This window comes from Erigeron canadensis, chromosome 1 (genome assembly GCF_010389155.1).
Source record: "Erigeron canadensis isolate Cc75 chromosome 1, C_canadensis_v1, whole genome shotgun sequence".
Lineage (NCBI taxonomy): Eukaryota > Viridiplantae > Streptophyta > Magnoliopsida > Asterales > Asteraceae > Erigeron > Erigeron canadensis.
Window position 1 is genome coordinate 59,901,411 of NC_057761.1, and position 24,763 is coordinate 59,926,173.

General features: G+C 33.6%; 4 protein-coding genes across 5 annotated transcripts; 1 reads left to right on the forward strand and 3 right to left on the reverse strand.

The window, feature by feature from the left end:
* Positions 1–1,794: 1,794 nt before the first annotated feature.
* Positions 1,795–2,725, forward strand: LOC122586177 (PLASMODESMATA CALLOSE-BINDING PROTEIN 3-like). The gene is made up of 2 exons (XM_043758283.1): positions 1,795–2,171; positions 2,437–2,725. The coding sequence occupies exons 1-2, from the start codon at positions 1,828–1,830 to the stop codon at positions 2,660–2,662; spliced, it is 570 nt and encodes a 189-aa protein (XP_043614218.1). The 5' UTR covers positions 1,795–1,827; the 3' UTR covers positions 2,663–2,725.
* Positions 2,726–2,873: 148 nt separating this feature from the next.
* On the reverse strand, positions 2,874–6,220 carry LOC122596481 (purple acid phosphatase 15). Its single transcript, XM_043769067.1, has 6 exons — positions 5,947–6,220; positions 5,239–5,427; positions 4,535–4,865; positions 4,041–4,258; positions 3,758–3,948; positions 2,874–3,527 (listed from the first exon to the last, which is right to left on the reverse strand). The coding sequence occupies exons 1-6, from the start codon at positions 6,218–6,220 to the stop codon at positions 3,111–3,113; spliced, it is 1,620 nt and encodes a 539-aa protein (XP_043625002.1). The 3' UTR covers positions 2,874–3,110.
* Positions 6,221–10,911: 4,691 nt separating this feature from the next.
* LOC122596489 (UDP-glucosyltransferase 29-like) lies at positions 10,912–12,695 on the reverse strand. The gene is made up of 4 exons (XM_043769076.1): positions 12,283–12,695; positions 11,977–12,164; positions 11,261–11,932; positions 10,912–11,033 (listed from the first exon to the last, which is right to left on the reverse strand). The coding sequence occupies exons 1-4, from the start codon at positions 12,693–12,695 to the stop codon at positions 10,912–10,914; spliced, it is 1,395 nt and encodes a 464-aa protein (XP_043625011.1).
* Positions 12,696–14,463: 1,768 nt separating this feature from the next.
* LOC122587972 (ankyrin repeat-containing protein NPR4-like) lies at positions 14,464–20,240 on the reverse strand. Of its 2 annotated transcripts, XM_043760149.1 has the most exons (6): positions 19,690–20,240; positions 18,893–19,042; positions 17,867–17,934; positions 16,045–16,081; positions 15,521–15,960; positions 14,464–15,307 (listed from the first exon to the last, which is right to left on the reverse strand). In XM_043760149.1, exons 1-6 carry the CDS (start codon positions 20,198–20,200, stop codon positions 14,696–14,698), a joined length of 1,818 nt encoding a protein of 605 aa, XP_043616084.1. In that variant the 5' UTR covers positions 20,201–20,240; the 3' UTR covers positions 14,464–14,695. The 2 variants fall into 2 exon arrangements, with proteins under 2 accessions (XP_043616084.1, XP_043616137.1); XM_043760202.1 differs by lacking the exons at positions 16,045–16,081; positions 17,867–17,934 and having other exon boundaries at positions 15,521–15,873; positions 19,690–20,237.
* Positions 20,241–24,763: the final 4,523 nt, after the last annotated feature.

A 24,763-nucleotide genomic window follows, 5' to 3' on the forward strand; every position in this document is an offset into this window, starting at 1 on the left:
AAAAAATATGTGAGAAATAAATAAGGAAGTAAAAAAGAAAATGTATTGGTGATAGGGATATATCAAGAGGTAAGGAAATCATGAAAAATGATGTGTTACTAAAGCGGTAATAAAAAAGAGCCGAAGAAAACGTCACTTTTGGGGAAAAAAAACTAATGGTATTTAATCCAGCTAGATTTGATACGCTCACGTTTGAAATAAGATCAGAAATTGAGAAGTCCAAAAGAAAGTAAAGTTATTTGAATTTACTAAAAATCTCACTTTGAAAAGTTACACATAATATCTATATATGTTGTAGGAAATGATAAATCATCATATATTAGCATCAAAATTCTTCTAACACTATATTAGACATGAAGTTTTCATTAAATTTTTAAACTAATCTAAACTTTTTTTAGTTTTTTTCAAATGTCATTATTTTGTTTTTAATGAAAGATGAGTAAGGTAAAAACATTACCATTCAATCATTCATATTTTATTCACTTGAACGCCGAAAAAGCGAAATATCAAAGATTTGGGCCATTGGGTTTCATATAAGATATGGTCCATGGAGAATTCCAAATATGAGACTACTTATGATGAATCGTTTGTTGTTAAAAAGATATTTAAATTGATATACTTCTAATTATAGTAATATATTTACAATCTAGAGGTTTTAAGTTTGAACCCTGAGAAGTACATTTAAAGGTATTTTATAATAAAGTCCTTTCAATGAAGCAAGTTTTAGTCATCTAGAGGGGGCATAGTTTTATCCCAATTAAATGTCGTACATTTGAGCGGTTTAGTTGGGAGTTTCTTCTCCTACTAGGTATTAAGAGTGAGAGGGCTCTCTAGCGCGAACCCAATTAAGACAACTTAAGCTAAATCTACTGTTGTGAGCAAATAATCCACCCCTTAAAAAAAAAAAAAATCAAAGATTTGGGCCATTGGGTTTCATATGGTCCATGGAGAAGTACAAATATGAGACTACATATTTCTTTTGCAACAGCTTACGATGAATTGACATGAGACAACTCTATCAGTTATCACTTGTCACCGTTAGCTTCTTTTTTTTTTTTTTTTTCTTATAACCATTAAATTACTGTAGTTTTATAATATGTGACATGTTTATCTCCATTAACTTTTTTTTATAACCATTAAAAATTTACTGTAGTTTACAAATATGGCATAGTAAATATATTGTTAAAAAATTAGAAATAAATAAATAAAGTTTTTTTCTTCAAAAGATTAATCTTTTTCAACCCATTTGATCAAAGATTTTTTTTTTATACACTCACATTAACTTTTAAAATCATTTATTAGAATATTTTATATAATATTAACTATACTCTTAATTTAATATCAAAATCAATATTAGGGATATTAAAAAAATGATTAATAGGTTGACACCGTTATGAATGCTCTACAAATAACATTATGACCTGGTGTTAAAAGTCATATTGTACTAGTTAACCATCTAAATTGTTTTGTAATTAACCATTTATATGTGTCCCAGAATAGTCAAAATGACTAGTCATCTTTGTAGTGGCCGGTTTACAAAAATATTTTAATTGAACTGCGTACTGTAACTAAGTAAAATAATTATCATTAAAAAACCGGCCTTAAATGTTTGTGTATGAGTATGTAAATAAACTTCTGATAAATTAATAAATCAAATAATTATTAGTATTATATATTAAGCACTCTGTATTTAATAAAGCAACACAGATTCTTCTCTTTACTCATTCTCCATACTTCTTTTGTAGCTTTACCAACACACATAACTGTCTTTTGTCTGCCTTGACTGAAAGAAAAGAAAAGAAAAGAAAAGAAGCATTACGTACCCAAATGGAAACACCGTCCAAGGTGGTGGCTGCAGTACTCATGGTGGTGCTACTTATCCACCTCAGACTCACCACGGCAATGTGGTGCGTCGCGAGAAGTGACGCCTCACGAGAGGCCTTACAGACTGCTTTGGACTATGCTTGTAGTGCTGGAGCAGATTGTGCACCATTGCAACAAAATGGCCTTTGTTTTCTTCCAAACACGATACAAGCACATGCCTCGTATGCTTTTAACAGCTACTATATGCGTAAATCAATGGCTCCTGGATCTTGTGACTTTTCGGGCACTGCCACCATTGCCAAAACTGATCCCAGTTATGGATCTTGTGTTTATCCACCGTCTCCAAGGTATGTTTGGGCTTCTTTTGTTTCATATTTATCGTATGTCGTCAGGTTATATAAGATGATACGGGCGGATCTACATGTAAAGTGGAATTATATATATTTGCTCAAAAATATGTATGCATATGTTAAGAAGAAGAAAATATAGAAAATCTTTCAGAATTCAACTTAATACCATATCCCCTGGATGATTTACTCTAACTTATATCGATGATAATTATATGGTGTCTCTGCCTCTTATGATTTATGAATATGTTTTCTATAATTTCAGCACTGCAGGAGGGACGACGCCAATCACAACTCCGACTTCTGGAACTATTACAGCACCACCATTGGGAGGAGGAGGAGTAGGGCTTACGCCGCTTGGAACTGGTAATGGTAATGTACCTACATTAGACACCCCCCCAGATTCTAAAGCTTTCCGGGGACCTCACCTTTCAAGAATCTTACATCTGTTATTGTTCATCTTTCAACTTTTAAAGATTTTGTCTTCATAGATTGCTTTTAGAATGTAGAGGTTAGATGATTTTTTAGTACACTTTTTCTTAGCACCATTTGGTTTATGGATGGATACAGTGGTTGTTTGGACTTTCATATAGTACTTTCTTAAGTAAAACATATACCAAACATACCAGATACCACTATCCGTAGTGAGGGTTACAACTTTGAGTTAAAATGACAAACACATTCAAACACTACTTACTGAAATTGATATTAGAACTCTTGATTCTATTATTCAATGTTACATAATCTGATAAACATTTTAAATAATATAATCAAGATACATTGATCCTAAATGAATCTATCACCCTATTTACTGAAAATAATAGGGTATACAATACAACAAACAATGAATCATGGGTGAACTTTGTTTTTCACCCTATCGTGTTATCTTGGGATGCTATACATTATACAAATCATCTTAGAACCCTTGCGTGTTGGGCTTCATTTTTCTGATCTCCATTGCTTAACATGGCATCGTTCAGGTTCCCGTACAATAAATATTTGATCCCCAGCCTCATCATACATATCCTGATTCCGATGCCATGTCCATAAAGCGTGTGTCTCATTTTTCACCTCAAGAATGCCATGGCCAAAACTACTTTCCCTGTATGCACTATATTCTGGCTGGTGGTCCCAACAAAAGTTCCCGGCTGCTGGCCCTGATGTGAAATTGGTAGCACAGAAACCACCCATGAATGAATCCGGAGTAGACGCTGGTTCCGGGCAATTGCCGGGTTCATCGGTATGTTTAACCGCCATCTTTTCTCGGTTTCCACCGTCTCCTACGGTTATGTGGACTGGGCCACACGGGTCCAAAGTGTAGTTATAGACTCGGTTTGATCTCTCATATGCATGAACCTGAAAATTTATGACATTTACATGGTCGAACACTTCACTTTTCTACTATATAAACAAGGTATAGGTGGCAAGAATAGCGGGTATTAAGGGTTGAGTAACACGTCAAATCGAACTAAAAAAAGATCATTTTTAGACTTTAGTTCAGGACCAAAAATGAGATTAATGTAACCGAAAACTACCCACGAGTCCAAAAATACCACCTTATGACACATTAGAATTAAAACACTTACATGACCATTGAAAATAATATCAACACCAGCATTGTATAGTAGTTCTTCCATGGCTATCCTCATGCATTCAACTTCTTTGTAATGGGATACGTAGGTGTTGTACCATGGAGGATGCCAAACGCCAACAAGCCATGGTGTCACTTGCCGGTCAACATTCGCCAAATCCCTCTGCAACCATTTGTATTGATCCGCTGTATGAATAGCACAAAGGGTCACAAGTCACAACCCCTCCATCTAAAAACGAAAAATCACAAGAATTCACATAAACAAGATTGATCTTTACATGATTCATCATAAGCAATGTAGCCACCGAGCATCAGGAAGTGTATGCCTCCTGCATTGAAAGAGTAATACATGGTGGATTCCGAGCCACTTTCTTTAGATGGAAACGCAAATCGTGCATTGTAAGCTGCAAACGTTTTGCTTCCACCTTGCTCTTCAATTTCATGGTTACCTTCTATAGCCATTATTGGTATTTTAGATGTTAATCGCTGCATATACCTAGAGAATAATCATTCATCACATCTTTAAAACAAAAGCATATTGTTTGCAGCAGTAGCCAAGCCACAAAATCAATGAAAGGCATGAAAATTTACAGAGTGGTTACAACTATTTATAGTGAAGTGTGAAATTATTTCAATATATGATGTTAACCGCTGCTCCTAGGTTTAGTTGATGATTACCGAATAAAGATTCAATAAAGCTTCAAACTTTTACCTTAAGCATCAATAAATTCAAAATTTAGAATCAAAATTCCATGAAGATTCAAACTTTTACCTTCCCCAGTAATCCCAGCGCGGTTGATATGTCTCATGAATTGGAGTATTTGCAAACGAACAAGAATAACAATCCGAACCAGTACCATTTGTTAAATATAAGTTAGCATAAGTTGCATCTCCTACAAGTAGTATAAGATCTGGCTTGTTCTTCATCAAGTGGCTCACTGTTGATGTGGAATTATATGTAAGACCAAGATCACCTACAATTCCTATTCTTGGATAACTTTTTGGGCCAGAAATAGGCATAGTCTTGAATCTAAAAACACCACTCATTGCACGGATCGATGGATCACCACATCGATAATAATAAACACTATCCGGAGACAATCCTGCATCATTCACACATCAAGTTTCAAGATTTTTTTGAAAAATATGCATCATTCACACATCAAGTTTCAAGAGTTCTTGAAATTTGTCTACTCTACAGAGCAAGTATCATACCCATATACTCTTCCGATTATAAGACTAAGTAACTCCAATAAGAAACAAGTCAACAACCACGTCACCATTTTCCAGTTCCAATAAAAAAGAAAATGTGACACGTCATCCCTGTCTTACACAACCAACTGCCACCTCAGCAGGCGGTCGCTTAGCCCCACACCCCCACTAACGGAACAATTACTGCACTTTATAATAAATTTGGGTGTGCACTATGCTACAACACATAACATTTAAAAAGGCTGAACCTTTACTAAATCTAACCTGTAAGTTGAACATGATGGATGATCCCAGAAGTATAATTTTGAAGGCCTTCAAATGGGTAAAGCTGACTATAAATCAAAGAGTAACCCTCTGCCTTTTGTGTAGGTTTCTTTACTTTCCCATATTCAACAACACTTGCTACATTCTTAGGATTTAATGGTTTTATATTGTCCCCAATTTGAAATTCACCTGCATTAAATTTCACATAAATTATTTTTGTATATTTCCCACCCAAATATTTAAAATCAATAATACAAAGAAAATATTCAAACTCTAAGATGACAATATTACACAAACAAACAAAAAGAAGACTTTTATTACATCATGAATATAATGAGTACCAACAGAATATGCTGTCACTATCTATCCAAATAACAAAATGGGAATGCAATTTGTACTTGTAAATTCACCGATTAGAAAAAAAAAAATAATAATAATTAAAATTTAAACTTTTTTGGCAAGGCAGTAGTAAATTTCTATTAAAACTTTTTGCTCAATCTAAAGTTTGTCACCAGTATAGTACTGTAGTATGTTATTGAAGGCATAAATTGGGGTACTTAATATTTAAATCAACAACACTTAAAATTTCTGATCATAATGCACAACCATTGATCGATACACGCAATTTATGAGCTAACAGTCCGATTCTCATTGACAAAACCCAAAAATATATGATTATATGTATGAAATTGGTATAACTAGTAGTACCTGTAATCCAAGAAATCCAAACAGAATCATAATTAGAAGAAAGTGAAATAGAAATCTGTTCAGGTTCAAAGCCTTTAACAATCCGCCTGACACGTGGATCATCGGAGGGCAAGTCAACAGCATGCCCACGAAAGCTTTCATCTAAAGGAACAGTCACCGGCGTAAAAGGTCCGTCAAGGGTGGTCGGAATATCACCAAAAGTAAAGCCCAAATATAATAATGATACATAAAACCCAATAAAAATCACACCAAAAGTATCAACCTTGAATGTCATTTTTTTTTTCAAATTTGTTGGATTGAATGGTTAAAAGTAAATGTAGCAAGATAGATATAAAGTCTATACGTAAGTGCTTATATATATATATAAGTTGATGGGATATGCGATGGAATAAAAATGGAATCTTTTACTTATTAAGTTAAGTTGTGGGAAAAAGACAGTTTTCTTTGATTTGGGTGCCTGTCTTTTATATTGTGTTGCATATATAGTGGTTTTTGGGTGGGGTGGGGTGGCGTGTCGTGCCGGAGATCGGTGGGGTGGTGTTTGAAAGTATCGATGGTTGCTTGCCGTTTCAGCTGTTTAATTTTATACACTAGTTTTTTGATTTTTTTTTCAAGTTTAAAGATTTCAGATAATGATAATAAATTAATAATAATACATATTATTTTTTCTAACGGCAAATTTGGGCTCAGTGACATGTCTTTATATACCCAATTCCAAAGAAAACACATAATATTAATAGTAATAAAAGTGATTTTTATAATAATAATAATAATAATAATAATAATGATATATCAACATAATAATTAACATAAAGTCTTGAGTATACTCACTCATTTTTTTTTATTATGACAAGTGTTATCAAATTGATAGGTTTATTATTAAGTTAATTTGTTATGTTATTAATTATCTATTTTGTTATTGGAGACTTTGGAAGTTTGGATACATTCACTTATAAGGCTTGTAGCTACATATTATTGGAGACTTTTAACCTTAAACAAATATCGATTTTGTTACATAAAATATAATCTGGATAATACGGAATGGGTTCTAGCTACATTATTATTGTTTTTTTCCGTTGAATTCCACATGGGTATAGGTCTATTGGATATTTGATTAGATAATGTCGTGTTAGCTTTGACTTTCAAAATAACAAAAGTGACCACATAAACTGGCACGTCAGAAAATCTGATAACGTGACACAGGTGACGTGATATTTAACAGACGTTGTCTGTCAAAAACTAACAAAATACTTTTTATTAGAAATTTTTTAGAAATAAGGTCCTTTATATGTTGAAATAAGTGTGAAATTGTTTTGTTTTATCTATTTTATTTGATGATGTCATAAAAACATTAAGATACTATATTAACATGTATAATTTAAAAAATATATTATGATAATTTAAAAAATATATTATGAAAAATTTAATTAAGTAAACGAGTTTTGATTTTTAGTTTCTATTCCTTTTAAATATCGACTCCCCAAATATAATTTCTTTCATAAAACTTTATTTATAAATCTAACTTTTCCATATCATATTACTCAATATTAACACATTCTATCACAATGTTATTCTTTACTCACTATATCGGCTTAAACATTTTTTCAACATTTACAAAATCTCAAATAAACTCGCAAGTCTTACAATAATACATTGTGATTTTTAAAAATCGTAGAAAATAGCTTGTACGTGATTTTGCAAAATCACAAGCAATCAGTAGGAGAGCTATATAAAGACTAATGACATCGTAGCTACCTCACAATTTTAATTACGCACTATAACTTTAATATGACAGTATAAAAGTTAATTAGTGCCTCCAACAATACATAAACTTAAAATGTGAACTGTTGAGCCCCCAGTTCAGACTTCGCCACTATAAAAAACAACCTTCAGTTTTCTAAAATCATATGGAATTAATTACCTTGTGATTTTGACCTTTTCTTATATTCATATTCATGTAATGCTTAGATTTGACAAAATTGCAAACTACCTCTAGTGATTTTGAAAAATGGATAAGCTACTACTTGCGAGGTTTACAATTTTGTTAGATACTTAGATATACGTGTTACATCGATTTAATTGGGCATATTTATTTACTCACTTTTTTTTAGATTTAATTGGGCATATTTATTTACTCACTTTTTTTTTCTCTCTCATAAGGCCGATACTTATAACGCGTCCGCTCGGCGTTGGACGCACCAGACGCGGCAGACGTTATTAGCACGGGTTCGTCTTGTGGTTGCGTCTGGATCCTACTTCCGATTTTGAACGCGCGTCGGTTGGAACTTGTGGGGCCCAAATTCGTTGTTTCATGCGAAAATTAAAAAAAAAAACCAAAAAATTTGGGTTAAAAGTGGGGGTTATAAGGAGGGGGTATTCTTGGTGTGTCTAAAAGTGATGAATAGTGTTAGAAGTGGGTTAGAAGTGGGTTGTTATAAGTATAGGCCTAAGTAAATACGTAAAACTTAAAAGGCCGTTAAGACTTGTAAGTGGGCATTTTATAAGGTTGTCAAATCAGACCATCAACCTATTTTGTCAGGCTTACACTTGAAGCCCAGTGACTATTCGATCCGCGAGGCCTAATAAAAAAACAAAGCGATTATTGGGTTTTACATTACACTTTAGTTATATCCTTGTATTCTAAAGTTTTTTAAAACAAGAGAAACCAAATAAAATAAATGGATTTGCTAATTGCTATTTTGGTAATACACTTTGTGGTCTAGTGAGACTTGGGACAAGAGGACGATTGATCATCTTCTTTGTTATTGTCAATTTTCTTTAGAGGTTTGTGCTCTCGTAAGTTCCTAGTGTAAGGTTGGAGCTTTAGTTTTCGTCTAAAAAAAATTGTTTATGCTCGTTGATGGTTTGGGTTTGGGAAAGAAGACAACCAAGATACTTAAAAGAATTATTTTTGTGACGAGTTGGTGTCTTTGGAAAGTCCAAAATGAGAACATTTTCAATCAAACTTTTAATTATTAGTGTCGAGAAAGTATTCTTGGAGGCGAAATCTATAGTTTTTTTGTGTTATTAATGTAAAATGAAAAGAGTCGTTTTAACTTGGGAGGATTAGAGTACAATGACTTTTACTTTTCAGAAAGAAAAAAAGGATTTGTTAACGGATGTCCACGTATTAGTTAGTGGACATTAAATAAGCACCGCGTTTTCTAACAAATCAATGAATGTATGCACATTGAATACGACTCTAAGGGTTGCATTTAACAATTTTTTTACTTAAGTTAACGCAATAGATTAGTATATTTTCATATATTTGGAAGTAAACTTTTTGCGAGAAAAGCTTTTGAACATTAATCTTGTGTTTTTATTGGTCTTGTTCCAACATAAAACTTAACAATCTCAATGGTTTTCTTGATTTTTATATTATTTCCTTTCGCGCTTTTCATCAATCCTTATATATAGCTATTAAAAATAACACTTCGGTAAGAACACCCTTAAAATAAGAACTAGTGAAAACGCTTAAAAACATCATTTTGATGCATTAAAAGTCCATAAAACTAACATAATGTAAAACTAATTACCACTATTTAAATGTTTAACAACATATTCATATGTCAAATTAAAAAAAAAGTCACGTTTTTTGTTGGATGCATCTATTTTGATGAATATGCATCTAAGATGGATGTACAAAACAAAAAACATGAGTTTCTCGATTTTGACAGATCATTATGTTGCTAAACACTTAAATATTGATAACTAATTATATACTAGATTAGTTTTGTGGACTTTTAATACATCAAAATAGAGTTTTTAAGTGTTCTCGCCTTGTTCTTATTTTAAAGATGTTCTTATTTTATTGTATTACTATGTAAAATATCAATCTCATTTTCTTTTTTCAATTTTTTTCAAATTAAAAGTTTAAAACTATTTAAAATCTCTCTCTTTTAATCTAAATAATTTAAATATCATCTATAATAATATTTTTAATAAATACGAGTAATTTATAATATAGATAACCAAACCCTTAAAATAACTATATAACTACTTTCAACATCAATTACTTTTACAAATACCACAATTGATGCCCCAATTGTCGCTCACTCTCCCCGCACTTCACTACCACCGTTATTGACACCACCGCCGCCACGCTACCGTCGCCGTCACCCGTCCCCACCCAACTGCCACGAACACCACTCCCCGTCGCCACCAGCATATATTACGTACTACTGCCGCATTGTATGGGTATATATCTATTTAATAAAAATAATAACTTGAAAATGCATGCAGTGTAAGATCTGGTGATCATCTAAACGTTCTTCTCAAGCAGATGTGCTTCAAATATCAATGTTACTAGGTAGACGAAATACCAACAATAATCCAAACAGTTGAGACAGATGAATCAAGCTAGGATTTCGCTGTGAGCTGCTTCCAAAATTGGATATAAATCAAGGGATCCTAATCATAAGTCTTATTAATCGATTGAAGATGCATGCGTGCGTCTATTGGCCGGATCAATATGTACGTGGCCATATATAGATGAATTCAAAATATGTTTTAGTTAAACTCACATTTAACCCATTATATTAATTAGTAGCAAAACATTTGTTATTCTGCAAATATGAATAATTGAATATGAATTCGAATGAAGCAAATTTAATCACTAGTAAAGCTGAAGTAATTAATCAAGCTAGGGTACTATATATTGCATGTGAAAAGATTAACACCGGCATAGTTAGTTTTTTTTAGGTAACGGGTTACCCCGTTTTGATATATAAGCATCAAATTAACAGTGATTAAGTATCACACACCGGCGTAGTTGATATAAATATATATTGTAATGAAAGATATATCCTTAATTAGGTGGATATATACATAGATACCGACTAAAAATGTTGTCTAATTAAATGAAGTTCTAAACAGGCCAAAATATAATGACAGTAAATGATAGTAAAGAGATGCAAGTCATTCATATACTCCGTATATAATATTCTTCATCGATATGATCATCGGTCAGACCTTCATAAAGTTGAACTTGTTATAAAGAATAAACCTCTCGGCCCTTTCATCTATTGAATCATCAGCTTCTTCTCCTCCTCCTTCTTCTTCAGCATATAATGAGTACTCTAAACTATCTATATACATATAATAATAAATTAACCTCCACGAAAACAAACAAACTTGTACTCATTATAAAACAATAATATATGTATCATGTGTTACATAATGAAACACAATAATAATAATGTACATTACGTACTACCCAACAATATATATATATATATATGAGCTAGCTAGCTTAGCTAGATCGAACAACGTACACAGGGAATGAGTAATACATATATAAATGTTACGTACATACCAGTAGGTATAGCGAATGCGGCGTTTCTTTTCCACTTGTGCCCCCCGCCGCCGCCACCATGACAGCTGCTGAGGCGGCGACGACTTGCTTTGCATAAATGAAGGAGCTCCTCCACCACCACGTCAATGTCCTCCTCCCCTCTCACCCGCAGATCCACACTCAATTTCTTGGCCCTTTCCCTCACCAACGTAGAGGACGACACCACCACATGTTGCACCACGGCTGCCACATTCTCTCGCGACAGCAGCCCGTTCTCGTCCCTCACGACCTCTACCCCAACCCCTGCCTTCACTGCCAAACGAGCGTTGATTGGGTGGTCCAGCTGCACCGGCATTGCTATGATCGGAACGCCAAGTTTCATAGCTTCTACGACGGAACTCCAAGCACAATTACTCACAAATCCACCTATACTTTTGTGTCTTAATATCGTCGCGGGTGGGACCCACCCTTCCACCAACAAACCCCTATATTTTGTTCTCTTTCTAAACCCCAAGGGGAAAGACTCCACAAAGTTTGGACACCTTGAAATCCAGACGAAATTCACATTGCTTTTTTCCAACCCGAATGCAATTTCTTCCAAATCAAGACCAGAAGCCGGGGAATCGCTGCCAAAAGAAACAAAGACAGTCGATCTACCGGCTTTTGTGTTGAGCCACTCTACCACATTCTTATGTATCATGTCGTAGCAATAAGCATCATCATCATCAGTAGCAGATGCGCACAAGGACGATATGATGATGATGACATAAGGGGGCCAACTGGCACAATCCTTTTATGGGTCATGACAGAAAGGGAATTAATGTTCTTAGCTTCGATCTCCTTGAAAGATTTCACGAGGATGATGTTCGACGAGTTATTAATAAACCCCATGATCCGGTCTCTATCTTTGCGGTTATTCTCAGATCTTTGATCAAGGATATTATTCTTACAGTTATAAATTGTGGTACTACTAGTATCTGATGATGATGGTAAGTTGTATTTAGAGGAGGTTAATTGAAGATAAAGCAAGACAGAAGAAGCACTGGTGGTGATGAAGGCCACAGAAGGGATCCCAAGCCTCCACAGGGGCCCACGGTTGAAGCATGTCGTAAATGAGCAAGTCGGGTTTCAAGGTCTTCAAGATTTTTGAAAACTGGGGACTTGACATGTCCAAGGCGTGTTTGAGAGTAGGCAGGAGATGGAGGGGCAGGTCAGTGGAGGTGTGAAGGTGCGGGGGAAGCTCGGGTAACGAGGGAAGGTGAAGCTCTATGAGTTGATCTACAAACAGTGTTAAGGAATCGGGATCAGAAGAATGGTTTCGCAAGGGTTTGAGGTTGACAGGGGTGGAGCACAAGTGGATGTTGACGTTTCGGTTGTAGAGTTTTTTGCCTAGTTCTAGGAAACATGATATGTGTGAATGCCCCAACCATGGGAACAGCAATACCTTCATCGTCATTATTATTATTATTATTATTATTATTATTATTATAGTACGTATGCACCGCCGGAAAATTAAACTGCTGTTTTGAGGCCGGCCGGGAGGTTGTATATATGTGGAGAAAGCTAGGGTGGCCGGATCGAAGATGAAGACTTTATATGATCGAGTATATATGATGGATCGAATTGAATTGAAGAAGATATATACCATGGACATTTATTGCTTGAGATATATGTATGGAAACAATTGCATGCAATCTTTATTATTTCACATGCATGATTCAATATTTGTGTGTGTCGAAACTAACTTTGTTACATATATGATTCACTTGCCCATTATATTACTCGTATATTTTGGTTCTTACTTTGTTTACTTTTTCTTTTTATATCCATAGGATATTTTAACCATTATAAAAATCGATCAAACGTACTTAATTTACTAACTTTCCATTTAAATACTCCATGTTTTTTTTTACAAACTAAAGGAGCCCTATCTCGATGATATATGAAGAGGTTATGATCTAAGCAGATTTTAATATACTAATCCTATCAAAATAATGAGACCGTTTCCAAATTCTACCTAAATAGTAGAAAAAGATCTGACATTTTCACATGAGATGGGGATTGAACCCGGACCTCTATGAGGAGGTTATGATCTAAGCAGATTTACTTTTTTTTTATCTTTATTATTTAACAATTAATACGTGTGGTTCCAATAATATATTTGATTTTTTAATCATTAAGTAAGTAAATGAGTAAGCAATGCTTATGTAAATTAAGCCCGGTATAATTGATTTGAGTTAATTGCACAAATCATCCTTGTGGTTTATACATTTTCATGGTTTTTATTCCTTAAAAGAATGTAAAGTGCTACTCGTATAGAAATTTACTTTGAAGACAAAATTCACTAACAACACTTGAAGGGATAAAAACCACGAAAATGTGCAAACCACATGGATGATTTGTGCAATTAACTCAACTGTTTTTTGTTTAATAAGTTAAAAAATAAATATGGAGTACAACTTTTTTTTTTTTGAAAGGTGAACTTCGTTGGAAATTTCGTGTCGTGATTCGACAGCGGGAGGTTTAGCATACGTTGTCTTAACCAGGTCCGCGCTAGAGAGCTCCCACGAAATAAAAAACTGAGAAGTCAATGTGTTTATCACATGAGATGGGGATTGAACCCTCTATTCAGAAGTCAATGTGTTTATCATTTATCCAAATCGCACTACTTTTTTTATATTTAATTTAAAGTCAATTTAGTTTCTTAAAAATATTTTTAGAAAACTGCTACAATTTGTTACATTAAATTTATATTTACTTGACTTAACTATGAAATGTACTATTTAAAAAATCTATTATTTAGTAAACTTAAAATATAAGATAAATAAATATGATAGGAATATATACTGTTTTTATTTAATTTTGAATATAATTTGTTATATAAAGGAGAGTTTCAAAATTAAGAGATGCATGTTTACATAATTACGACGCATAAAACGATTCCGAATAGCCTAACGTAGTTATCTTAACATATTTGTATGTACTAGATTGGTGCTCACGCAATGCAGCGGCGTTAACGATGACGGTGATGGTATGGTTATTAACGTAAAAATTATTTCATTGCGGTCGGAGATGTTATTTCTGTTTAACTTTTTGGGAGAGGGTTATGCGTGATTTTTGTTAATCAAGATAAGAACGTTTATGTGCTGTATTTTGTTTAATTAGTTGTTCACTGCTCTGCTGATTCATTAGGTAACCAATCTGACACATGTTAAACTTATATATGACACAAATTAGAGACATGTTCTTACGTACTGATTTAGGATACAATGTGTATTAAGAGGCTTTTTTCCGTCCTTACTGTAATCCTTAAGCCATGAAACATCACCTTTATATATAATACAACATATGACAAATACATGACTTGAAATGAATCATCAATCTTGGGTAAAATACACATAAATATTATTATGTGCTTTACCCTTGAAACATGCATGCATATTGATTTTCTTGTATCTAAAAAACCCATCGATCTTTCTGCTGACGAAAAATGCTCGGCCCATATGTTGAGTTGACTAGCTCTATTAGCAAGGGAAACTGCAACCATCCAAATAAACCAACAGGAATACACGTTATTACGACAAGCGGAGCAACGATCCATGTCACTTTATCTATAAGAACAAGTGAAAGAGTCGCACTAAATGCTATCATAGTGGCTGCCAATGATACGAACATGGATACAAGTCCAATTGTCATTCTCTTTGGTAAGTTGTAAAGGAAATCATCGGCTGCAAAACGTGCTGTAAGTATCCCTAAAAACATCAACACTGAAGCAGTTGAAGAGAATAACGCAACGGCATCTGATACAATAAAAAGCATGAATGCTCCTTTGTTTAAGAACAAAGGTTTCCCATCATCTTCGTTTCCACCTGGAAGTGTGAAGGCGCCGGCAAATGCCATTGTGATTATGAGTGCTGCTACCACTGTACATGATGTCGCAACATCTTTCATCCATTGTTCTGCGTCATCAAGTAAGTCTTTGTGCTCTTCAATGAACGTCTCTTTAGGCGTTTTCCCGCTTTTGTTCCTAGCTTCTTTAAACGAGGGTTCTATATAATTCTCGACTTCCTGCACAAAGATACATATATGGCGGTAATTAATTTGTACATAACTACATATAGGAAAAGTTCCAAGATATTTTAAAAACATATTTGTTCACATTTTTAACCATTAAAAAAAATTTGTTGATATTAGTAAAAATATTAAATGTAGAAAGTTTAATATATGGCGCAACACGCACCCTTATGAGTTAGGACTCATTGGTTAATATATATGATTTACCTTGAACCATTGGAGCTCACGTTGCATTTGAAGAGCTGCCCCGGTTACAACATTAAGTCGATGAGGAGGGGCCAACTTTGCAGCCTTGTGTAATGCGTTCTCATTTTGTTCTTCATCGATCATGGTTGCTTGGAATATTTTGTGTGCAGCTGATTGCCATAAAACATTGTACACTTGTTCTTGGCGTTGTGTGATGGCTTCAAGAGGCAAGTGACGCCCTGGTTTGTCAGTGTACCAAATTATATCTGGGTAAGTTAAAATGCATTTGTTGAGGACCTCAGGAACCCCATATTCTACGGCTGCCGATGTTGCAGATCCTAATATCTTCCAAACTGTGTCATGATCGGCCTTTTCTAGAATAGTTGCGCATATACGTTTTGTGAGTAGCATGCTCTGGAAATGGATTACTTTGGCATCATAGATATTCTTAATTGGCGGAGCTACAATAACAAGTCATCAAGTATATATGATCCAGAGTTTGGTATGCTAACCAACCACAAAATGAAAGTCGTTAATTATCATACCTAGGTATCGACAAACTTTCCAAAATCCCATAGTAAACTGTTCAAGGGGGAAAAAAGCATATTATATAGGAGTATGTATTTATTTCTAAAAGCCAATCAATCAGATATATTCACACAAAATCAATCAGATATATTCACACTTAGTAGATGACAGGGATGGAGCCATGATATGAACAGAACGGGGTTGACAGATATTTACTGTGAATATCAAATCTAGATATTAAAATTCAAAAATATTAGTTGAAATCACGAAATTTTTTTTGAAATAGACATATTTTAAGGGTATTTTGTCAAACAAGTTTTCAAAATTTTTTTTTTAAACCAGTTAAACTGGTTTCAAAATTTTGCCTCGAAACCAGTATTTGAAATACCGGTTTCAGTTGTGGCAGTGTGATATGACAGGACATCAGATAGCTACAGTGGTTAAGTGCACTAACTTCAAAACCGGTATTTGAAAAACCGGTTTCAAAGTTTGTATATATAATATATATATATATATAAATATATAATTCGGTTCAAGTTTTCAAAAAGCTATAAACACCCTCCAAAATTTTGATTCTTCATGATTATTGATTATCTAGCAATTTGCTAGAGAACAAAGAAAAAATGACTATTAAATTGACAAGGAAGCGGTAGAAACATCCTCTGTTCATATATTATCATCATAAAAGTGATGACTTAATTAATAAGGGAAAAAAGCAAAGAAAAAGATGAACATCATAGTCACAGATTCGTAATAGCTTCATATCGAGCTAAAAACATGAAGTTCAACACTTTCATGGATGAATAACATAGAATTAGACTATATTAGTGGAAAGCACATAGTCATTTTACTATGCACTATATATATGATTATTCAGTACTAAAACTCCCTCTGTTAACGTTTTTTTGCCCTGATGGAGACATAACGTAATTGCCCCAAACCTACTAAGTGATGGCTCAGGTCCTGAGATATCATTGGTCCATCCGCCAATGGCAGCAACGCCTGAGATAAAAGAGGTGGGCACAGATTTTGAAACATATATATATCTATACAAACTTTGAAACCGGTTTTTCAAATACCAGTTTCGAAGTTAGTGCACTCAACAACTATTCCGGTCAAGATGCTCTCTGATGCCCTGTCACATCACTGACTCACTCTGAAACCGGTATTTGAAATACCGGTTTCAAATGTGCTTTTTCTGAAACCGGTATTTCAAATACCGGTTTCGAGGCAAAAATTTGAAACCGGCATTTGAAATACTGGTTTAACTGGTTCCATAAATTTTTTTTTTCGAAAACTTGATTGACAAAACACCTTTGAAATATCACTGTTTTAAAAAAAAAATTCTTGAAATCACTGCTGGAGCTATTATTGTTGATGACCGATAGTTTGATTGGAATGGACCGACATGTAAATTTGAAAGATCGACATAAATTTAAATAAAAGTAACTCCCAATGCCGTCTTCCACGGGTTTTGGGTCCCAATACCGTCTTTGACGGTGTATGGGGGAGGTTGATATGTAGACAGCCTTACCCCTACCAAAGGTAGAGAGACTGCTTTCAGGTTCTACCATAGGTAGATTAGGACCTTCAGCCTTGTTGGGCATAAGGATCGAACCCATGACCTCTGTTTCTAGAGGCATGAGCTCCAACCACTGATCCAACCCAGTTGGTTAAATTAGTAAAAAGTTAAAAGAACCGATCCCCGTTTAGTCGCTTATAATCACCATTAATTGTTCTTAACGTTTCCCTTCACATGGAGCACAGTTTGATGGTAATGAAAGTACGTGGTACGGTTCATGACTCAATGGGAATTAGATCGGTACCTAGTATATATACCTTGTTGTAGACTTCTGTGAAAATGTTGACTTGAGCATCTTCAAGACTCCTCTTGTTCAAAGGTATAACTTAATTCAGTTATTAATTGCATGCATCGAACAAACATAAATAATGAATCAATATTTACAAGTAGTTTTCATTTAATTAGTAGTATCCTTTGATTAATTACGAGTAGTATTTTAATTAGTTTGTTTTTAGTGGTATGCAAGAAACTGATAGAAAGTTGCACGTTGGGTAAAAGAATGTGCAACGTGGGTTGGCAGTTTACTACATATCCTCTATATATAGCACATATATAGGCAGTAGGTTTCTTTGTACCCTTTTTTCAGAAAGTTCAGCAAGTTTAGTTTAATTTGTGTTCATTGAATTAATATTTTCGTATACATATATATATATATATTTAAATTGTGAGTGTGTAATTAGTAAGGGGCCTGAATCCTACAATCACGACGTTAAAAAGTAAATTTGAGATATGTCAGTAGACTAGAACTAAGTTGTCGGGTTTATATATATGTGTCACACCGTAACCAAAGTGATCAGCGTACGTACGTGATGATTAATTTGATAAGGGAGTTGAAAACTTAACATGAAAGATACCATGTAAAGTTTGTGTGCGCGCATTTCGTTTTCTTCTATGTATTAGATAGAGATTATTGTGATTCCTAATGAAGATCAAAAGTTTTTCAATTTGATTTTCAGTAATGTAATGTTGAAGTGGTGATGATTAAGCCAGTTCTAATTCAATTTGATTTTCAGTAATGTAATCAATCTTGAAGATCACAAGTTTTTCAATTGTAATTTAAAATAAAATAACAAATAAGATTTTTCAATTGTAAGCTTTAAAGCTGTAGACATGAATGGGTCGATCGATTTTCCATGCATGTTTACCAATATACGTTAATATTTTCGAACAGATTTCAATGGTTTGATTAGTTTGGGATAGTGAACAATAATTTGAAAAGTCACAGGTTAGGTTTTTGACAAGAAAAAAAAAAAGAAAGAAAAAAAACTTAAAAGTGGACTTACGGGAATAAATGACATGATTCCATAATCCAAGCGAACTTCCGCTACGATAAAACTCGGGTTTGCTACCTAATATTTCCAAAGCCGTTTTAGAAGCCCAGTTCTCTTCTACGATGATGTCCGGGTGTCTCCCAATTATTTCTAAGGCCATGTCTGCATCCATTAATTTATATACTCATTATCATTAAACAAATATTCCAATCGGTCTTAATTTAAATATGTTATATGAACTTTTTAAGTTTTTTTATGTTTGTTTTACATAATATTTGATAAAAAAAAAATAACATTAATCAATTACAAGGTTGAATATAAGATAACCTTATATTCACTTTTTCTATTTACTTTTTATATATTCACTTTTCTTGTTTATTCTCTCCGGCCCATTTGAAATGTCATATATTTTTTTGCTTTGATCGTAATAATCCTTGATATAAAATATACGAACGAATAGTGTTTTTAATGTACTTTTCAATAGTAGGCTGTAAATTAATTTCATTAACTACTATGTATATATCCAAAAAAAATTAGAGTCAAAGTTAAAAATAAAAAAATTTAAAAGTCAAATTATGAAATTTAAAATGGGACCGGGAGAGTATATAATTTACACCATAACACAAACAAATATAGTAAAAAAATTAAGACTAAAAAAGTGACACAAACATGTACCATGTATCAGCTTTCTAAATTTTATGCATCATCAATATAGTTGAAAGACAAAAACACGCGTTGAATCAAATTGTCACAAAAACTATTATTGATTAGATAGATGATTGAAGGAATTAATTGGATTATGCATATACCCAGGAAACCGGCTTGAATTGTGAGAGTAATGAGATCGCCACCAGCAGCTCCAGTGTATACACTACTTCCTGCCTCTCCAGCCCCCGGGATAGATTCCGTAGCCACTTTTAGCAGGTATCTAAGGGTGTCCTTGTTGCGATGCCAAGCCGCCAAAGTCAATGGTGTATGACCATTTCTATCCGTAACTTGAGTCATGTCCGGGTTCTGTTCCACCAAAACCTTTGCGTCGATTGTATTACCAATCTTAGCAGCCCGATGGAGTGGGTTGTCTCCGTTCGAGTCTGCCACGAAAAGCTGATCAATAGCACCACCGATGTCGACTACACGAGACACCAGTTGTCTGACGAAGTCGTGGGAGGCATTTGTTCCCACGGCAATCATTAAGGGCGTTTCCCCTATGTAGTTGATTGGTTTAGTCATAAGCTCGGGATCTTTTTCGAAGATTTGGCTTACGGAATCCCAATCATTGCTTAATGCAGCTTTGTGAACTTGGAGATGGCTCGAGCTCATTTTGGATAAGTTATTAATTTGTACAAATATATGTGTGCTAATTTTAAGTTGTGGTGTGTAGTCAATTTAACAAATGTATGTGTGCTAATTTTAAGTTGTGGTGTGTAGTCAATTTAACATTAATAAGTGCTACTAAATATATAACCAATCAATGTGCGTATGAAAATGATACACGCAAATACTGTACATAGTTGGACCGAGGAAGTAGGTGTATGAGTTCGAAGATGAGGCGAGTGTATGACATAAAAACTGTCCCATTCAAAAACAAATAGAGATGAAATTAATATACATAAGTTTCTAAACTTTTTGTTAACTTAAAATTAATCCGGATATTCTGTAATTATTTGTAAACTATTTTTCTACCATTTCTATTCCGAAAGACAACATTACACATTGAAACTATTCCATTGTTGCCAATATATCTCAGTTTTCTAGACTTGATTTCTAAGCCACGAGATGGGTTCCTACGTTATGCAGTGGCAGTGGCAGTGGCAGTGGCAGCAACGGATGGTGCTAGTGGCGATGGTGGTAACGATGTGGTTATTAATCTAAAGGTAATTGTAACACCCCAATATTTTAAGGTAAAAGAAAATTAACCATTTTCATAGTTTTGGCATTAAATTAATTTCCTAGTATTTTGTTTTGAGATAAAAGGTTAATTTAGTTGGAACTTTAGTGGCTAGCGGGTATTAAACCAATTAAAATTGAAATGGGACGTGGCCTTCAGGGAAGAAAAGCCAGCCACTTAGTCTTATGACTCATGTTTTCCCACTCATTCTTTCAACCTACTTCTCACTAATTCATCTCTCAATCCATCAAAATTCATGCAATTAAGGTTTTAAAACTCAAATTAAAGCTCTTGTGGTGTTTGGCTAGAAATTATGAAATAAAGCTCTTTTATGAGAATTTGAATTGATGGAAAAATGTTGAGTGGCCAAACACCATAGTGTTAGAATCGATGAATGCAAATAGTTTCATGTAAGGAAATTGAGTCAAGGAACTCATAGATGGTATGTGTTTATTCTTGTATAGGTATTGAAGATTGAATTGTTGAATTTGTAGCCTTATTGTGTCAAATAGCCAAGTTTGAGGTGAGTGTGTATACATATAATCATGTTCTTGTTATTAGAGGTCATAGGTGGGTAAATTCCTATGACCCATTATTTGATTGATTGTAAGAACTAGTAGGTGGGTAAATTCCTACTAGTCATATTGTATGTAAGAGCTAGTAGGTGGGTAAATTCCTACTAGCCACTTTGTCCATGGCCATGTTGAAAATGTGTGTATGATGTTTGTTATGAATGAAAAGGCTAGCTTGCTAGGCTTATATGGTGCTTAATGCACAAAGTTGAAATGACATGATTGTGATTATATGTGTATGCATTCACTAAGTGTAGCTTACCTTTTAGTTGTTTAACTCTTTTATAGGCGTTGGTAGTAGCAAGAGCAAAGAAGTGATTGAGTGAAGTTCAAGTGAAGTTTCTTGCCATCTCTAAGGTTGGCATCTTGGGTAATTTTGGGTAGAGCGTCCCTTTGACTATTATGGCTCTTGATACAAGCTTTTGACTTGGATGAACATTTTCTTTTGGTGGGGAAAATATGTGGTCATGTTAAGTTTTTGGTCATTTTGGCTTGAAAAACGTCAAAATGGATAAACGACCCATATGGATGTGTAAATGATGTATGATCAAATGAGCACTTGGGTTATGTTGTAAATTATGTCATTGTGAAGGTTTGAAATCAGATTTGATATGTGATGGAACTTGTGTTTGAGTTTGAAAAAGGTTGTAAATTGAGTTAATAGTCAAATTTGATGTTTGGTGTGTGTGCAGTAAGAGTACAGACGCAAACACGGCTGACCGTGCTCAGCGTCTGCAGTATTTCCTTTTGGTGTTCAGTTTCTGGGAGCACGGACGCAAAGCACGGTCGACCGTGCTTGCGGCCGCAGTCCCTCTGTTTTCGAGCAAAAATTTTCCGAGCTTCATCCGATGTTTTTAAGGTCTGAAACTTATAGGATATGTTTATTATAACATATTAAGGTGTTCTAATTTGTTAGATTTTGAATTTGAACATTTTGAGTTTTTCACTTTATTTTGTCAAAAAATTTTCTAAGTATGGATTGGTCAAATAAAGTCAACTTGTGTAAATAAATAAAAAAAAATGTTCGAGTCGAGTTGGGTCCTTACAGTAATAGACGTAAATGGTAGTGTAGTTATTTTATGGTTAAGAGATGTATATTTTGTAAATAACTTTATTAAGAATATTATAGAGATATTAGGTGAAAATATTTAAATTAATTAATAAAGGAGATAGATAGTTTAAAAAAATATGGCTGTAAAATTTTTAGGAATGTATTGGGTAGATTTAGTGTGTGAGTTAGGAATGTGTTGAAATTTAAGGGTATTTTGGGTATTTTAAATATAGAGAGTTGAAAAAGAGGTAGTTTGTTTGTTAATATAGTATAGATTCAGGAATAAAGGTTTTGGTGGTAGTGTAAATTAAAAGGGTAAAATAGAGATTTTAAAGGTAGAGTGTTTAATTTGGGAGGTGGTAGTTTGTTTATATAGGGAGTATAGATATAGATTTAGGAAGCTTGATCCTTTAATTTCCTTCATTGCGAAGCGGATAGATTATGCCTCTCACACTATATTCTTGAGTTTTTATTAAAAGAAAAGAAAGGGGAAGATTGGATAGGGGAAGAAATGATAGAAAATCATATGAAAAAAAAGGCATTCTTGAGTTACAATAATTAGATTGGAAAAGAAAGGATAAAAACCATAAATTTACAACTATAACCTCATTAGAAAAAATCAGATTTATTTATATAACCACATACGAAAGAACTCCCATCTACTCCTCCTTTTATCTTCATAACCACTCAATATCCTCCTCCTCCTTTTATCCCTTTATGTTGCTGTCGCTGCTGCTATCCCTATTATTCAATTTCACTTTTTAAAAAAGTCATCTTCCCCTCCTTTTATTTGTTTCTTGATTTACAAATACAAGAACCTAACTCCTAATAGCTCTACAATTGCTGCCATTTACAGATTTGATTGCAGCAGCAGAAGATCCGAGCATAGATCGGAGCAGCAGATTCGAGCATAGATCGAGCAACAACAAATTTGAGGGGTAGATCGATACTTTTATATTTCGATGTATACTTTTCTTTCCAAATCCGGCCATATTGGTTGGAAAATTTTTGGATAAAAAAACCCTAAGTTTTCCTTTTTTTCTCATTCTTTTCTTTTAAAAAAAACTCAAGAATGAAGAAAAGGAAGTTTTCCTGGCCTTTTCTTTCCTATCCCATAAAAGAAAAACTCAAGAATGCAGTGTTAGTGTTTTTAGGCTAAAATGAATAAAAATAGGATAACACACATCCACAACAAACAATATGTATCTTTCAATCATATTTTGGCAGCAAGAGATTTTATCAATTAACGTGTTAATTTGTTCAATTAAAAAGATATGAAAATTAGTAAAGGATCCACCATTCCACCAATGAAAATAAAAGTAGGAACCTGTTATTTTGTTCCTTTTACAAGTTCTTATTTGAAAAGATTTGAGAGGATCTCAACTTTAATTAAAAGATCCCAATCAATAATGGAATAGTATTTTAAATCTTGTTTTAGTTTCACGTTATTGGGCGACGATTCTATCAAATAAAAAGTGATATAGATAAAAGCTTTTAAGCTATGAGTAATATGTTAGTGTATGGTAAAAAAAAAAAAATTGTATGTGGCATTTGTAGCCGTTGAAAAAACATATATTGTATTTTATAATAAAAAAATAAGAAGTCAGAAAAATAACCCAATTCACTAGTTTAGACTATATCATATTATTAATATTATGAGTTTCGCTAAAGTCTCGAGTTGAAGCTAAGGTGCATTAAATAGTTACACTTATCATAAAATTTAAATAGTGAACTTTTGATATAATGGGACAATATTTTTATGTGTGTTACTTTTCTTAATATAATATCATGTTTTGTTAGAAAAAAAATAGTTTTATTATATAGCAGCTATTTGAAGATTTTTCGAACAAAACTTTGTCCGTGGTACCTTGAATTTAACTAGAGTTAGCAATTTTGATACGGGCATGTTAAGACGACGCAACGCAAAGTTAACAAGTTTTTTGTCGTGTTCGTTTTTGGAAAAACTGACTCGATAAAAATCTGTGTCTAATCATGAAACCTATTAAGACATGAATTAACCTATTTAAACCCGTTAGTAGTCGTTAAGAAACATGCATATTAAGACACAAATTGACCCGCTAATACTCATTAAGACCTATTGAAATAAATATATTAACAGGTCTATTGCATAACCTCTTGAAAATCATGTCCTGTCCGTGTTTGAAAAAGCATGGCAAGATTACTACTTATTATGTCAGGTTGATATCTGACATTAACGTGTCCGCATCTTAACACGTTTTGTGTAACCTATTATGTCACCTCTAATTGTAATACACAAATACCTTGATTGTCTAATATAAGTTGCTCAATACAAAGATAACTTAACAAGATCTTTTGAAGAGTTTTTTTTTGGGAGCTTTTAACTTTTAATT